The sequence below is a fragment of the Morus notabilis genome, unplaced genomic scaffold, assembly GCF_000414095.1.
Source record: "Morus notabilis unplaced genomic scaffold, ASM41409v2 Scaffold275, whole genome shotgun sequence".
Taxonomy (NCBI): Eukaryota; Viridiplantae; Streptophyta; class Magnoliopsida; order Rosales; family Moraceae; genus Morus; species Morus notabilis.
The window spans coordinates 92921-109808 of record NW_010359601.1 but is presented as its reverse complement, the minus strand read 5'-3'; the positions used below and the strand labels follow the sequence as shown (position 1 = coordinate 109808).

The following is a 16888-nucleotide window of genomic DNA, read 5'->3' as shown; positions in this document are numbered from 1 at the left end:
TCAGTGTAATATCGTTTGGTAAATTTTAAGATTGAATTGCTGTGGGTATGTAAAATGACCAAAATAGACATGGTATGAAACTTAAATATGTATAATTATTTTTGGTATTTAGAAATACTTGTTTAACTTTAAAAAAGATATATAATGCTATGATTTTGAGTTTTTTAACAATAAATTTATGATAATTAATTCTTTTTTTATTTCTTCATTCACAATATAATTACACTAAAAAGAGCATTAGTGAGTAATCAATTTATTGAACAAAAATGTACATTTCATGTTCAAAAACTGATAGACGCATGAAAAGAATTAAGTCGTGTTCATTAAACTTAACACAATTTGATCTCGTACTTCATCCATTTCCAATTATAGTAAAGTTTGATTCTCTTCTACATTATTGTCATCTAGTTGATTCTCTTCATAAACAAAATCATTTGTACTATCCTCGACCCTTTGAAAATATCGATCACACTTATCATGCTTCTTAATGTAGTTATGGAGCGCCATTATTACAATAACTATTTTCACTTCCTTCGTAAATGAATAATTTGGCATGTCTTTCAAAATTTTCCATTTTTCTTTCCAGACACCAAAAGTGCGTTCAATGACATTTCGTCCATACACTAATATTAGTAGAATTATTAGTAAGCAAACAAGAATTTTGAAACCTTTAAACTAAACCAACTTGGGGTTCAAAAATGCTCAAATAACAAAATATTCGATAAAATAACAAAAAGAGACTAAAAAAGAGGTTTCTGCCAAAAAGATCCAAGAATAGTCTCACTTTAACTTCTCTTAAAAGCTTCATCGTCAAATGACTAAGTTACATAAACAAGTTGGGCCTTAATGCCATGTATGTAGTCTTAAGCTTCCTAGTTGGTGACCTGACGTTCTTGTACACCAATGGGAACTTATCTTCCAACTGTGGAATTGTTTTGTGCTCTCTCTCTTGCAAAGCTTGGCAGAGACAGCTCCAGTCTTAATCAAGTGCTAAGGTGGGGTTTTGGCCAACTCCAATATCAGCTTCTTGTATCATCCCAACATCATTTGCGCTCCAGTCTTAATCAAGTGCTAAGGTGGGGTTTTGGCCAACTCCAATATCAGCTTCTTGTATCATCCCAACATCACTTGCACCATCGCCAATTGCTTAGGTGGTTTTTCCAGTTCCTTTTTTTACTAACCTCGTTACCTGGTAAGAAAAACTTAAATAATCAAAACAAAACCTAACCGTATAGTGTAGTTTCCATAATCTACAATCATAAGGATATTACTGACTTGATCATTGAAATTCAGAACAAAAAGATGCATATAGCCTAGTAATTGAAAAAGGAAAAACTGATGAGGGAAAAAACATTCTTACCAATGTCTTTTGTCTTGGAGAAACGCGACAGCAAATGACTGATAACTGCTAATGCCAAGAATTGGTGCTTCATGCCATCCTCTAAAGCATAGGTTAAAGTTTTCCCATCAATAGTTAGAGCAAATGCAGCATGCGGATCTTTCTCTAACTTGACCATTTGTGAACCATTGGTGATTTGATTTAGAATGTTCTCTTTTACAGCTTGATCATTGGTAAAAAGCAAAAAAATTCTAACCTGAAATGAAATCATATTTCTCAAAGCAAAATCCTGTAATATTTTTCTAAAGAAATATGTACCTCTTTGCTATCTTGAGTTAACGTGTCTGAGTCAGTTGTTGTTATACATATCTGCTTCATGCCCTGTCGGAGCAAACTACAAGCGTATTTGCAACATGCAAACAATGGCTTGAATATAAAACTCACTTTCCTGTCTAAATTTAATAAGCCTCCGGTACGTTTTACTTATGTGCGGAGGAAGGTTAGAGAGAGAGATGTGGCTGGTGCAAGGGCTGGCAGTGGGGATACGAGTCAGCAAAGTATTACTCGGGGAGAAGATGAGCTGGCATGTTCAGTGGCTGAGCTGGCCATTTCCGGGGGAAGTTAGATTGTTTGTTAAGGGGGGTTAGTTACTGAATATAACAATACTATAAATAAGTGTAGTCAAGGCTGGGAGATTCATTCGATCATTTTCTCATAAACTACTTAGACAAGTTGTTAGGGAGTGCAGGGGGTCACTCAAAACACCCCCATACCTGTTTCCATTGTCAATCCCTAGATTCTGTACATTTCCGCCATTAATAATAACAATCAAGAGTAAGATTGAGTTTGTGTGCATAATTCTTGTGTAATTACATACTAGTTGTCCTGCGATTGTTGGTGAGCTTATCAATTGGTATCAGAGCTCTTTCCCGGGATGACGAAGAGGATGGATGATCGCGAAAAGGAGAGAACGGAGGTAAGCAGAGAAGAGTTGTTGAAGGAAGTAGAATCCATGCGTGAGCATCTTGGAAAAATACCGCGGTTGGAGCAAGGGCTCGAGTTATTGCTGATTAGAATGGATGAGTTGTTGAAGCAGCGAGATTCTGAACATCGAGAGTCACCGGAAACGGCTAATGGAATTCCGGCGGAACAGACGGCAGAAACTGATGGCCGACCGGCCGAATGGCGAGAAGGGGGATTTCGTTCGGAATTTCGTACTCGACGAGTGGAGTTGCCGGTGTTTGATGGTGATAATCCAGATGGTTGGATTTTTAGGGCGGAACGGTATTTTGCCATGAATAGACTCTCGGAGAGAGAGAAATTGGATATGGCGGGGGGGAGCTTGGAAGGAGAAGCTCTTGCCTAGTTCCAGTGGGAAGAGCGGAGACGAGCGGTCCGGGATTGGACGGAGCTGAAACGGATGGTGTTAGAGCGATTTCGTTCAACACAGGAGGGAACTCTCTATGAAAAATTCTTGTCTTTGCACCAAGAGACTACGGTGAGGGAGTATCGCCGGCAGTTCGAGACGTTGGCGGCGCCGTTAGCAGAGATCCCAGAGCAAGTGCTGGAGAGTGCCTTTGTGAATGGTCTGAGACCTAAAGTAAGGGCGGAGGTTCGAATGTTAAAACCAAATGGTTTGGGCCGAATCATGGACTTCGCCCAACGGGTTGAAGAGCGTAATCAACTGGTACGCGGGCCCAAGGCCCAAATGGCTTCATTCAACTCCTGGAATAGGATTGGCTCGAGTTCTCAAGGACATGGGCTGAGGAATGGAGTGACGTTTGGTGGAGGATCCAGAACGACAAACAATTCTGTGGCGTTAGGGCGACCTTCTGGAAATTCTGGGAAGGCCGCGGTTTCGAACAGTGGGGCGGCACCGTATCGAAGGCTCACCGATGTGGAGATACAAACAAAAAGAGAGAAAGGGCTGTGTTACTGATGCGATGGAAAGTACTCTTTTGGGCATCGTTGTCCCAACCGAGAATTGCAGGTGCTCCTTGTGCGGGAAGAAAAGGAGGGTGCAGAGGAACAAGAAGGAGCAGAGCCTGGGGATGATGAAGAAGTGGTGGAGCTGTCCCTAAACTCGGTGGTTGGACTCACCTCACCAAAAACCATGAAACTTAAAGGAATGCTGCGGGGAAAAGAGGTAACAGTTTTAATAGATAGTAGTGCCACGCATAATTTCATTTCTGTCGATTTGGTGAGAAAAATGGAGTTAACAGTAGATAAAACCGGTGATTACGGGGTGGTCATGGGGACTGGATTATCGGTTAAAGGGGAGGGCGTTTGCAGGGGAATTGTGGTTTCCCTGTAAGATATAGAGATAGTGGAGGATTTTCTGCCCGTAGAGCTAGGAAGTTCAGACATAATCCTGGGAATTCAGTGGCTAGAGACCCTAGGGGTGATGACGGTGAATTGGAGAAGTTTGACTATGAAATTCATGGTGGGAAACCTACAAGTGACATTGAAAGGAGACCCTGGAATGAATAAGACCTCAGTGTCTTTAAAAGCTTTGTAGAGGGCTTTTCACAATGAAGGGCAGGGGATTTGGCTTGAATGGAACCACGTGGAATTGGGTACCTTAGAAAGTCATTGCAAAATACCTGAAGAATTAACAGGGGTGCTTGACCGGAGAGCATCAGTTTTTGAAATGCCTGCCGAATTACCTCCGGAGCGCGCGAAAGATCATGCGATCGTGCTTAAAACAGGAACTTCTCCGATTAATGTCCGACCCTATCGATACCCGTAGGTCCAAAAGGAAGAGATTGAGAAATTAGTCGGGGAAATGTTGGCTGTAGGGATTATTCGACCTAGTGTGAGTGAGTCCATATTCCAGCCCTGTGCTTTTGGTCAAAAAGAAAGACGGGAGTTGGCGCTTTTGTGTGGACTATCGGGCTTTAAATAAGGAGATGGTGCCAGATCGTTTTTCCTATTCCTATCATTGACGAACTACTCGACGAGCTTCACGGAGCGACCATTTTTTCCAAGATAGACCTTAAGTCAGGTTACCATCAGATTAGAGTCAAACCGGAGGGTGTACCAAAAACCGCTTTTCGCACACATGAGGGACATTATGAGTTTTTAGTGATGCCATTTGGGCTCACAAATGCTCCCGCAACGTTCCAATCACTTAAGAATGAGGTGTTGCGAGCATTCCTCCGTAAGTTTGTCTTAGTCTTCTTTGACGACATACTTGTCTATAGCCGGACATTGGAGGAACATGTACATCATTTGGACCAAGTGTTGGCGGTTTTACAGCAGCACAATCTTTTCGCTAATGCAAAGAAGTGCAGTTTTGGCCAGCAGTCATTGGAATACTTGGGACACATTGTCTCGAATAAGGGCGTGTCTGCCGACCAAACCAAGATTGACACAATGTTGAATTGGCCCCCTCCGACTACGCTGCGTGATTTACGCGGTTTTTTGGGGTTGATGGGGTATTACAGAAAGTTTGTTGCTGAGTATAGTCAAATAGAGGGACCTTTGACAAATTTACTCCGGAAGGATGGTTTTCATTGGACGGAGGATGCGGAAAGGGCTTTTGTTTGCTTGAAAAGTGCTATGTCTTCTATGCCGGTTCTAGCCCTTCCTGACTTTACATGACCCTTTGTGCTAGAAACGGATGCTTCCGGATTTGGTGTGGGTGCGGTGTTAATGCAAAATCAGCAACCTATTGCATATTTCAGCCAAGCTCTATCGTTGCGGGCTCAAGGAAAGTCAGTTTACGAGAGGGAGTTAATGGCCATCGGTTGGCGGTGCAAAAGTGGCGGCCGTATTTGCTGGGACGACATTTTGTGATTCATACAGATCAGCGGAGCCTTAAATACCTTTTGGGGCAACGTCTTGTAAGTGTGGAGCATCAAAAGTGGCTTACTAAGTTGTTGGGATATGATTTCGAAATCCAGTATAAGCCGGGACTAGAAAATCGTGCCGCAGATGCTCTTTCACGTGTTGTTCACTCACCAAAATTGTGTGCCTTGCTGGTTTCATCCATCGTGGACATGCAGGAGCTGCAGCAACAAGTGTTGCAAGATGAGCAACTGGGCCAACTTGTCTCCGCATTGCAAATTCAGCCTGAGACCCATCCGGGATATTCACTAGTGCAAGGGCGGTTAATGTATGGGGGCAGGATGGTCGTGCCTCGGAGTTCGCCTTTCGTCCCTAAACTGCTTCATGCTTATCATGACGGTGTAATAGGTGGCCATTCGGGTGTCCTTAAGACTTACCGCCACTTGGCTGCGGATTGGTTTTGGTCGGGAATGAAGAAGGATATCACCTCATATGTGGCTGCTTGTGATGTTTGCCAACGCTGCAAGGCCTCCACATTGGCGCCTAGTGGCTTGTTGCAGCCACTTCCCATTCCGGAACAGGTGTGGGAGGATATTTCAATGGATTGTATTGAGGGGTTGCCACGTTCGGAAGGATTCGATACGATCCTAGTGGTAGTGGACAGGCTTAGCAAATATGGACATTTCATTGCTTGAAGCATCCTTTTTCGGCTGAAATGGTGGCGAGGATTTTTATACATGAGGTAATTTGCCTCCATGGGGTACCGCGGACAATTGTGACGGATCGCGATCGAATATTTCTTAGCCATTTTTGGACGGAGCTTCACAAGCAAATGGGCACTACTCTCGCACGTAGTACCGCTTACCATCCCCAGACGGATGGTCAAACGGAGGTGGTGAACCGGTGTGTCGAAACTTATTTGCGTTGTTTTTCATCAGACAAACCGGGAAAATGGCACCGGTGGTTGGCTTGGTCGGAATATTAGTATAACACTTCTTTTCATACATCAGCACGCACTACTCCCTTCCAAGTGGTTTATGGCCGTCCTCCACCTCCGCTGTTGTGCTATGGACTTGGGGTGTCTGCAGTAGATTCGGTGGATCAGCAGTTGCAGGACCGGGATGCCATGCTTGACTTACTTAAGTCTCACTTGCTTCGCGCTCAACAGCGTATGAAAGCAGTGGCTGATGGTAAGCGTACGGATGTGCAACATGCGGTTGGTGATTTGGTGTACCTCAAGTTGCGCCCTTATCGTCGGGTGTCTCTAGCTCGACGACGGAATGAGAAGTTAAGCCCCCGTTTCTATGGTCCTTATGCTATCACTGCCCGAGTGGGCCCTGTGGCGTACCGCCTTCGTTTGCCGGAGGAGGCTGCCATTCATCCAGTTTTTCAAGTTTCCCAACTGCGCCGAGCCTTGGGACAAGGACAGGCTGTGTCTTCGATTCCAACCCAATTGACTGGGGAATTGGAGCTGCGAGTGGCACCGGAGGCTGTTTTGGGGGTGCGCCAACGTGTTACGGGGGTCACTCTGAGTTGGAAGTTTTGATCCGTTGGGAGCACCTTCCGGCGCATGAGGCTACCTGGGAGTCTTACGAGGCTATCGACCGCAAGTTTTCCCATTTTGCACCTTGAGGACAAGGTGAGTCTTCGGGGCGGGGGTAATGATAAGCCTCCAGTACGTTTTACTTACGTGCGGAGGAAGGTTAGAGAGAGAGATGTGGTTGGTGCAAGGGCTGGCAGTGGGGGATACGAGTCAGCAAAGTATTACTCGGGGAGAAGATGAGCTGGCATGTTCAGTGGCTGAGCTGGCCATTTCCGGGGGAAGTTAGATTGTTTGTTAAGGGGAGTTAGTTAGTGAATATAACAATACTATAAATAAGTGTAGTCCAGGCTGGGAGATTCATTCGATCATTTTCTCATAAACTACTTAGACAAGTTGTTAGGGAGTGCAAGGGGTCACTCGAACACCCCCATACCTGTTTCCATTGTCAATCCCTAGATTTTGTACATTTCCGCCATTAATAATAGCAATCAAGAGTAAGATTGAGTTTGTGTGCATAATTCTTGTGTAATTACATACTAGTTGTCCTGCGATTGTCGGTGAGCTTATCAAAATTCTAGAGTCTAAATTCAATGATGAGAATTGAGAACACACTAAAAAATGGCAGTCACTAGCCAAGGACAACATATGATTTTACAAATCAGCTTCTTGAAATAGATCATTTGTTTAAGTCCAGCTACAAATGTGAAATAGAATTGGGATTTTAGATCTTAATTTATCCAAGGTCAATACAGGATTTACCAATATCAAACTCTTTCGTCATATTATAGGTTATGCAGAGTCCAGAACCCAGAGACAACAATATAAAGAGAGATATGCAAGTGGTAAAACAGATGGACCTTAACATAAAGTAGATAAAGGAACACAACAACTATAATTAGAAAGGAACAACTATTTTACCACATAACTCAAGAAAAATGAGCAAATAAAAATATCATTTCAAAAATAAAAATTACCTCATTGATAGCAAGAAACTTCAAAAGTGTGTTCAACACATCCATGAAATAAATAACCATATCCATGAAACAATTCCAACCAAATAAACATCCCCATTCCAAAAAAATAGTTCTTGCAAACATATATGTCCACACACACACACACATACCTACAAATACAAACTTAAGTCCTTTCATTCTTCAAACATACGCAATAGAGCACTCCCCAAGTCAAAATGGAATTCATTCTCTCTTCAATTCCAACCAAATAATCATATCCATGAACTATTTTCTTTTACTCAATCTCCTGAAATGTCAACTTTCTCTAAAACAAAAAATAGAAATAAAAAACTAAGAAGATCAATCACCAACGAAACCCAAAACCTTTAGGTCCAACTCAAATTGATCCACTCTTTCATTTAACATATATCTACTAAGCCACTCTAAACAAGATGATTGAGCAGAAATTTGCATAAATACGAGATTAAAAACTGAAACCCTAACAAGCACAACAATGATTTTTCTGCGTATTCAGTAAAGGATATAACACAAACAACCAAAAAATTTGAGGACAAATCAGAAGCAAATCTCGAAAAAGTAAGATCAATGGAATACTTACAGAGGCGTCGCAACATCATTATTAAACATTCATTTGATGTACATGTTATAGTTGCAAGTTCACTCATTTATCTATTTTTCCTATTCTCTCTTTTTTTTTTTTTCATCATCGTCTTGCCTTGAACCCAACTCCCCATCCTATTCTACAAGCTCTCTCTATCTCTCTCTATTTGTTTGATACCAATAGAATAAAGAAACAGAACTACCATCCCTGTTCTTGTGCACAAGGATAGCCAAACCACGTGTAAGCTTTCTTTTCAAAATGCACAATCCAAAAGCCTCAGAAGCTGTTTTTCTTGTTTCTGAAGCCTCTAAAATGAAAATTCTACAACCTGACCATCCACGGTTTCTTTCCTCTTCTTTCTAATTTTACATTGGTACACTCATCATTGATGTAATTCAAGCACTCGAGACACCGAAATAAATGCAATTGCACAAAATTAACTTTTACATTATTGCTCTCTGATTTCTGCTATACCCTGAAACATTTGGAAATGACAAAATAAATAAACATCTACGAGTAAGACGTCAGAAACAGAAAATACCATAACACTCTACCAAAAATTTTCCATCTCAGAAGTCAGAAATAAAAGCTCGAACAAGGTTTTAACCCACATGCCCTTACAGTAACACAAGTTGATAGAATCGAATGAAGAAAAAATACACTTCCGGTGAAAACAGAAGCAAAATGGATAGAAACGAAGCCAGAGCAAAAAAATTCCGTGAAAACATAACCAAATCAGTTAAAACGAAGATCAATCGAGTACTTACAACAGTGATAATCTTGATCTGATGAGCTCCAGCCGACAATCCCACAATCGCACGAAACCCTAACCAGCACAGACCTGCCTAACCGAAAGAACGGAGAGAGAGTTCGCCCGTACTTCAATCGCAGGAGGATATCAAAACCCTTACGAGCACAGAGGGAGACCGAGAGAACACAGAGAGCAGAGCTTAATTGTCTGTAGAGAGAGAGCACGGAGAGAGCGCAGAGAAGGAAACTCGAGAACTCGAGAGAAGAGAGGAGAGAGAAGAAAGAACAAAACCTGTAGAAATCTAATGGTGTGGGATTTTTTTCACTCATCAGGGGTAAATGTGTAATAACGAAGGTTTCATTAAACCACCTCTCGTTAATTGCCGCACAATCTACCTTAAATAATTTCAAAATTCTTTCAAAAACACTTTTTGGGTGCGTTTGGAATTGGTTCCAAAACGTTTTTATTTTCTGTACGAAAATGAAAATGAAAACGTTTTTAGTTTCATTTTTAAATTATTTCTAAAAATGCGTTTGGTAGTTTTATTTAGAGATTGATTTCAGTTTTTAAAAAAACTGAAACTGCGTTTGGTGGTTTAATTTTTGAAAACATGTAATAATATATTAAATAAATAATATTATTAAATATATTAAATAAATAATATATTAAATATATTAAATAAATAATATATTAAATATATTAAATAAATAATATTATTAAATATATTATATAAATAATATTATTAAATATATTAAATAATAATATATTAAATAAATATATTAAATAAACATATATAATACAAAAACAGTTTCAGAAAAGAGGGAAGAAAATGAAAAAGAAAAAAAAAAGTGAAATCTGTTTTTCAGAAAACAGAAAACGAAAACAAGAAAATGAAAACACCTTTTTTTCGTTTTTTGATTTCCACAAAAAGACAAAAACATTTTTGGTTTTGTTTTTTAAAAAAAATTGCACCAAACACGTTTTTAACACCCGTTTTCATTTTTTTGCTTTGAAAACCGTGAAAAACGAAAACAAAAACGCAAACAAACGGGCCCTTTATGTTTTTACCAAACAACAAACCAGCTGTGTGGCTACTTAGAGAATTCATTTTAGCCTCCAATAATCTCTATCAAACTGAGCCAAGATCTATTAAGGTTTAATCGGTCCTTAGATTAGATTTACACGTTATTATAATTTGATCCCTACTTTTAAAACGTCTTATAATTAGTCTCTAAGGTTTTATTTTATTTTAATTTTGATTATTTTGTTAGTTAGGTGTTAAATGTTTGAGTGAAGGTCTCGAAATTAGAGACTAAAATGAAAACACTTAAGCCCCGTTCACTTCACCAATTCGAGTTTAGAATTCGAGTTTTGCTACAGTAAAAAGCTCTCACAAACAATCACATCTAACTTTTTTACTACAGTAAAAAGTTCTCACATAAAATCACATCTCAACTCGAATTACAAACTCGAATCAGCGAAGTGAACGGACCCTTAAAGTTTAGGAATTAAAATAATACAAAAAAAGTTGACTTAACATTCATATAAAGGACTTTCTCTGGTGTTCTATCTTGTTTGGGAACACTGATGTTCTCTACTTATTAGTCGTCAGCTCTGTATTAATCTGGTGAAAAATTAAATTAAATTGAAAAAATAATATAAATCCGACGAGCATAGAACACTAGTGTTTTAAAAAAAGATAAAATACCAGAGAAATTTTATAATAATTTAGGGGCATTTATAAAAATATAAGTAGTGTCATGTCATCATTTTGTTAGTTTTATAAATGTAGAGAGCATTTTAAACTGAGATATATACTTCAAAATGTAAAATGAATCCTTTTGAAAGTTTAGAGAGAGTATTGAAATAAGATACAAAATTTAATGGGCATTTATGAAATTAATTTAAAAAAATTGCACTAAGATTTTTCTTTTTGGCTGCAATTACCAGTTGTATCTTGTAATTGTTTTGTAACGTACCTGAGAATTCTTTATCATGAAGACAAGGAAAGTGGCATTATTATTTCCATTCTTTCCAAGAAATAAGCCCGACAAGAAAAAGAAAAGAGAGCAATAAAGGAAAAATATTTGACACACAAGAAGGAAGTTGGGATTCTTACCCAAAAAAATAATCTCCACAAAAGGAGTAAGATAACAACAAGGGTCAAGGAAAGAGTTAAAACACAAATTAATATTTCAATCAGACGTTATATGTCCTAACAAAACTCCATTATCTTTTTTTTTTCTTTTTTTCTTTATTTTTTCCTCCGAAAATATCTCCATGATTTTCATTCTTAGAAAAAAAAACCCATGATTTCCTAAAAAAGCCCACACAGCATAATTGATAAAACCACGCACGAGAGTGAGAAAGTCTGACCTGTTCAGTTCGCTGATTTAAATTTTTAATTTGAGTTGAGATGTGATTTTATGTGAGAATCTTTTACTGTAACCAAAAAATTAGATATGACTGTTTATGAGAGTTTTTTACTGTAACAAAACTCAAATTTTAAACTCAAATCGGTGAAATAAACAAAACCGCATTCTTCATTAGTTTTCTTTCTGCCCCGTTGTATATTTTACTAAAATACAACTTAGCCCCAATCCGGTATGACATGGCTTAAGAATAGAGCGAGTACAAGTTATTTGCCACACACCGCGAAGCCTCAAATCCGAAGTCCGTCATTTCACGAAGCGTACATGTTTCCCTCGTCTCGGTAGTTCAAAATTCGAATAAGACCCACCAACTCTCTCTCTGTGTCCCAGTCTCTCTCTCTCTCAGATCACCAATTAAACCCTCTCAAAAATCAACTTTTTTCCTAGGGTTTTGATTTTCTTTCTCTTCTTTTTTCTCGGGAAAATCCATGTTATGCTACCGTGACCTAGGGTTCGTGTTCGTCTGCAGATCGGTTTTGGGCTTCATTGACAGAACGATTTCCGCAGCCATGGGATGCTTCATTGGATGCTTCAGAGTCAGGGACGATCGCCACCACAGAAATCGCTCGCAACCTCACCTCGTTGTTGAATCTTCTCAGCCCAAGCTAACGGTGCGATGATAGAGTGATTTTGATTTTCCGTTTTCCTGTTTGGTTACCAAGAAAATCAAGCGGATTATTTCAGAAATGGATTGTTGAGATTTTTCTTTTTCCTTTTGTTTTAAATTTTGAATCGATTTGCTTGTTTCAGTTTGGCTCTGAGGAACGTAGCAGGATTATGTTTCTTATGATTGGTGAATTGTAGCATTTCTGGTTTTTCTTTTTTTTTTTTTCCCCTGATCATTTTCTGTTTATTGCGTTATGATCAGGGGGTCGTAATTTCTCAAAATCGTTTGTCGTCTCTGTTTCTCTCCGAAGGTATATACATATATATGCTCCAATTCAATCGTTATTTTTTTCCGATCAAATTGAAATATGAAAATTCCATGGTTGATCATTTGTTTGTTTTGCGCATTAATTTTGAAGATAAAGAAGAATCTCCTTCCAAGGATATGGGCAATGCTTCTGTTGGTTCTCCAGAAATTGATAAGCAGCTAAAGAAAGAGGTACGATTACTCTGTGTTGGTTTAATTATGCTTTTTCTAGATTTAGTTTTAATCTAATTGGGCAATTATAAGCGCAGTGTCGAAATTAATTAATTTTCATATTATGTTCTTTTATATGCAGTCTTAATCTAAATAATTGTTTAGTTGAGGTTTTACTTTAATAGTACATTATAGACTTAAGTGTTTCTGAATATCGTGAGATTAAGATATGTGTTCTGTTAGTTTATTCCTTTTCTTTTATGCAAGTGGGTGTAGTGTAATCTTTGAGCTGTACTGGATATAGTGTTGTAGTAGATATTCAGGCTGTTTACCTTTGCGTTTTTCTACAAAAGCGTAACAATGATTTTAAAAGGATGGTAAGAGGGCATTATTACTATTAGGATAGCTAAAGTTTCTAGCAATTGGTGTCAAAATTAAACTTACTACAAATAACAGGGACCTTATATGCTTAAGTTTTATGAATATCTCTTCTTTTTTTTTTTTAATTATTATTTTGAGTACGCGGATTGATTCTTGAAGTTATCTATTGTACTTATAAACTCGGTTTAACAGGCCAAGTTTCTTAAAGCATGTGGTACCTTGGTGGAAACTCCTATTGAAATTCGCAAAGTATCTGCCAAGTTGAGAAGTTCACCCCTTCATGGTGGAGATTCTGGATCTTCAAGATTCCATTCGTGGCTTCCTGATACATCGGCTGAGAAACTTCAGTTGGACAATCAAATTGATCAACCTCCTACACCCATTAAACCCTGCGAAGAAAGGGTTATGCTTTCAGCCTCTTTGGAGAATACACCCAGCAGGTTGTACATCAAAATAAAGGGCTTGACTTTATAGATACGCTATCATTTCTTTAACACTCAGTTGTCTTTTGTAAAAGGGAAACGCTGGTTCTAATTTTTTCTTTTTAAATAAGGGATCTTGTAGTTTAACTTGCTTTTGCCACGATGGAGATCTTTAAGAAAATTTGTACAGTATTTGATGTTTTCTTTTGCATTTTCGTTTTCAGTGGCCGTACTTCAAATATACAGAACATGAGAAGAGTTTCTATCAGCTCTACTGAAGGTAGTGGAACTGGTAGCACTTCCACAGCAGCCAAAGTTCATGCGTCTGACTCACCTCAGCTATTAGCCACAAACGCTCAATGTAAGGGCAAATCTGTACGTTTTGAATGTGACTCAGACTTGTCTTCCTCTCGGGGCTCGTCATCTGAAAACTATAGTCAAAATTTAAAGAAAGCTGAGTCACCAGGTAATCAAAGCGTATTGAAGCCGTCACCTTATCCAACCCCACACAAGCTTTCTGATGAGATACAAACGCCTGGAACTGTTTTCCCTGCACACTTGGATAATTTTTCAAATGGAAAAACTCGAATCAGGTCACAATATGTATATCCAGTCTTGAACCCAGTTGAAAGTGTCTCACAATGGAATGTACTGAAGGAAGAAGATTCCAACTCCCAGCAACTTTCAAGTGAGCTAAGAGAATCTCTTGACCAGCCTAAAATTGAAAAAGAGAGGTCAAAAGAAGTGCCCTTAGAGGTAAAGGTGGAAGCTAGTTTGTCTAGTTGGTTGAAGCCGGTACCTCATACTCAGGATGGCAATAATCAGAAATTTGTGGGTGTTTCTGATCGTCCTCGAGTTGCTAAGACCCCTATGGACAGACCTATTATTGGTATGGTTGCTGCTCATTGGAATGAGGAAGAACCCTCTCGTATATCACCTAAGTGGTGGGATGGGAATGGAATTCCTAACTCAACCAATAAGTACAAGGAGGTATATCATGTTTTCTTTTTCTTCATGTTCGCCTCATGTATTTAAGGCATCTTTTAATGTCTGTGTTATGTTTTCAGGATCAGAAGGTGAGTTGGCACGCAACACCGTTCGAGGAGAGGTTAGAAAAGGCATTGTCGGAAGAAAGTTTCGTCTCTCAGAGGTATGATCTTGGATCCTTTTTTCTTTGGCCCCAGAATTTCTACCTTTTCTGAGAGAAACTGTAGTCTTATATGTTTGACATGTGAATTGGCAAGCACATCTGTGCTATCTGTGCTTCTGAAAGTGAAAACGTCAAAACTAATCAAAGTTGCAACCCCAAAAAAATGAAAATCTAAGGAATGGCATTACATGATAACATCATTAATATTCCTTTTGATTCATAGATAACATCTGACATTTGTTAGATCCACTAACGAATGGAAATTCCTAAATAAGTTCTTTTGAGCCAGAAGGAAAAATAAAGGTCTTGGAGTTTATGCTTTTAAGGTAGCTGTCTGCTTCACGCTAATATTCATTATTATTAATTTTCTTTTGAGTTTATGATTAGTATTCACTTTTGATTCTTAGAACACATTTGGCGTTGTTAGATCCACGTAAACAAGAAATTCCTAAATGGTCTCTGTTGAGCCAAAAGGAAGAGCAAAATAGAAGGTCCAGAGGAGTTTATGCTTCTTCTAATATAGCTGTCTACTTCATGCTAATATTCATTGTATTTAGCACTCGTTAGACCCGCTTGGACATAAAAAGTCCTAAGTGAGTTCTTTTGAAGCCAAAAGGAAAGACAAAGAAAAGGTTTAGAGGAGTTTATGCTTCTGATTTAGCTGTCTACTTCATGCAAAATGGAAATGAAACCACCAAGCACCAAGCTCCGAAGTCATTTCACTGATAAGTGTTGAACCTTTTCCCGGTTAAAGAAGGAAGTAAATCTTATTGTAGAAGTATCAAAGCTGAATCGTTTACTATATAAGTCTGTGATTGTATTTGCTTATCTTTTTTCAAATCTCCAAAGCATTAATAACTTCTCACGGGGTTATTTAATTTGCAGGAAACCTATCTCGGGACCGCCCATAATGTTTGATGAGAATGAGGAAAGTGACACTGCCCTTTCACAGTTGCACTCTTCACCGCATCCGAAGTCTCTAGTTTCATGCTGATGGGTTTTTTCTATTATGTGGGATTGTTATACATGTGCTATGAAAAAAAAAAAAAAAAAAAAAGGTTCTCCAAAATGTAAACCTCGTGGATTGTGGTGATTGGTTTGCATCAAGGCATTGAGAGTTTGAGGTGTTACTGCAAATTTTGTTTGACACTAGCCATAGCAGACGCATGTGAAGATGCTTTTGTGTACATAAGTGATTTGAGAGTCCCATCTTAGCTTTTGTTTTTCGATTCAGTTTTCTTTCACACAGATATAATCTAGAAGAAGATTAATTTGCATTGGAAACAAGACGGATTTACAAAACGAAGTTCTTATTTAAGGACATAGGTACACATTAGCGTGTTTAGCTGAACAGAAAAGGAAAAAACAAGAGGGAATGTAAATAGGACTAGATCTTAGTACTAGGTGGCACTTTTTTTTTTAAATAATAATAAATGAGCATGGTAATCTTTATCCATTTACCCCATCCGAAAAATGAGTTTGTCCATTAAGATTAGGACAAATCTTATAGTTGTCTCTTGAATTATAAATTGTCACAAAATGCCACTTAAATTTCAGTTTGTAACGTCTGTTTTTCTAAACTTCATAGTGTTGTCAAATGTGCCGTGCCGGGCCAGCACGGCACGCTTGACCCTAAGCCCATCACGGGCCTGGGCCGTGCCAGGCACGGCCCTGCACAGTGCAGGGCCGTGCCTGGGCCGGGCCTGAGAAGAAAAACTCAGGCCCAGTCCAGGCCTTGACCCTAGTCCATAAGGGCTAGGGCCGGGCCTGGGCCCAGGCCCTTCACGGGCCGGCCCTGGCCCTTGTTTTCTTTTTTTAATTTAATTAAAAAAAATATCAAATGTCCTAAAAGATGTGATTTTATTGAATTGACATAATAAGAGTACACGTAAATAATTGTCTCGTTAAAAACCTTGTTAAGTAAAACCCGTGGGGAGATCGGGACAAAACGTTAGCGAAGGAAAAAAGAGTGTAGTAGCTAGGAATAGTAAATTACAAACCTAAGTGCTTCAAGAAGATTATGTTATTTCTAAGTTAGAAAAATATTCTTGCATCGAATCATCTGTGTATTGTTGTTTTCGTCTTCTGGCATCTTCCCAGTCTTTAACGCACATTAGTCCCTCCAAGATATCTGGATGCATTCTGCTTCTCTTCTCGTCAAGAATTCGGTTGCTTGCGTTAAAAGCTTGCTCCGATGCAACCGTTGACACTGGAGTTGTCAGAATGTCACGAGCTATTATGGACAGTGTTGGAAAATGATCTGTCTTGCTCTTCCATCACTGTAAGATGTCTAGTTTGTCGTCATCGATTACAAAATTTGCTTCAAAATATTTGACTAGTTCCGTAGACGCTTGTGTTGAGGACGATCCTGCCGTTTTCTCTTTCTTCTTCAAGAAACTCCACGACGATCCTTTAGGCCCCG

At 39.0% G+C, this 16888-nt stretch overlaps 1 protein-coding gene and 1 long non-coding RNA gene across 2 annotated transcripts; one reads left to right on the top strand and one right to left on the bottom strand.

Annotated features, from left to right (window-relative positions):
• Positions 1 to 691: 691 nt before the first annotated feature.
• Positions 692 to 9249, bottom strand: LOC21396477. The gene is made up of 3 exons (XR_002901915.1): positions 9014 to 9249; positions 1361 to 1441; positions 692 to 1189 (listed from the first exon to the last, which is right to left on the bottom strand). It is a non-coding gene; the product is annotated as an uncharacterized LOC21396477 (long non-coding RNA).
• A 2534-nt stretch (positions 9250 to 11783) lies between these two features.
• LOC21396476 (protein JASON) lies at positions 11784 to 15673 on the top strand. Its single transcript, XM_010094873.2, has 7 exons — positions 11784 to 12040; positions 12298 to 12346; positions 12455 to 12534; positions 13087 to 13334; positions 13541 to 14306; positions 14384 to 14466; positions 15352 to 15673. Exons 1-7 carry the CDS (start codon positions 11858 to 11860, stop codon positions 15458 to 15460), a joined length of 1518 nt encoding a protein of 505 aa, XP_010093175.1. The 5' UTR covers positions 11784 to 11857; the 3' UTR covers positions 15461 to 15673.
• Positions 15674 to 16888: the final 1215 nt, after the last annotated feature.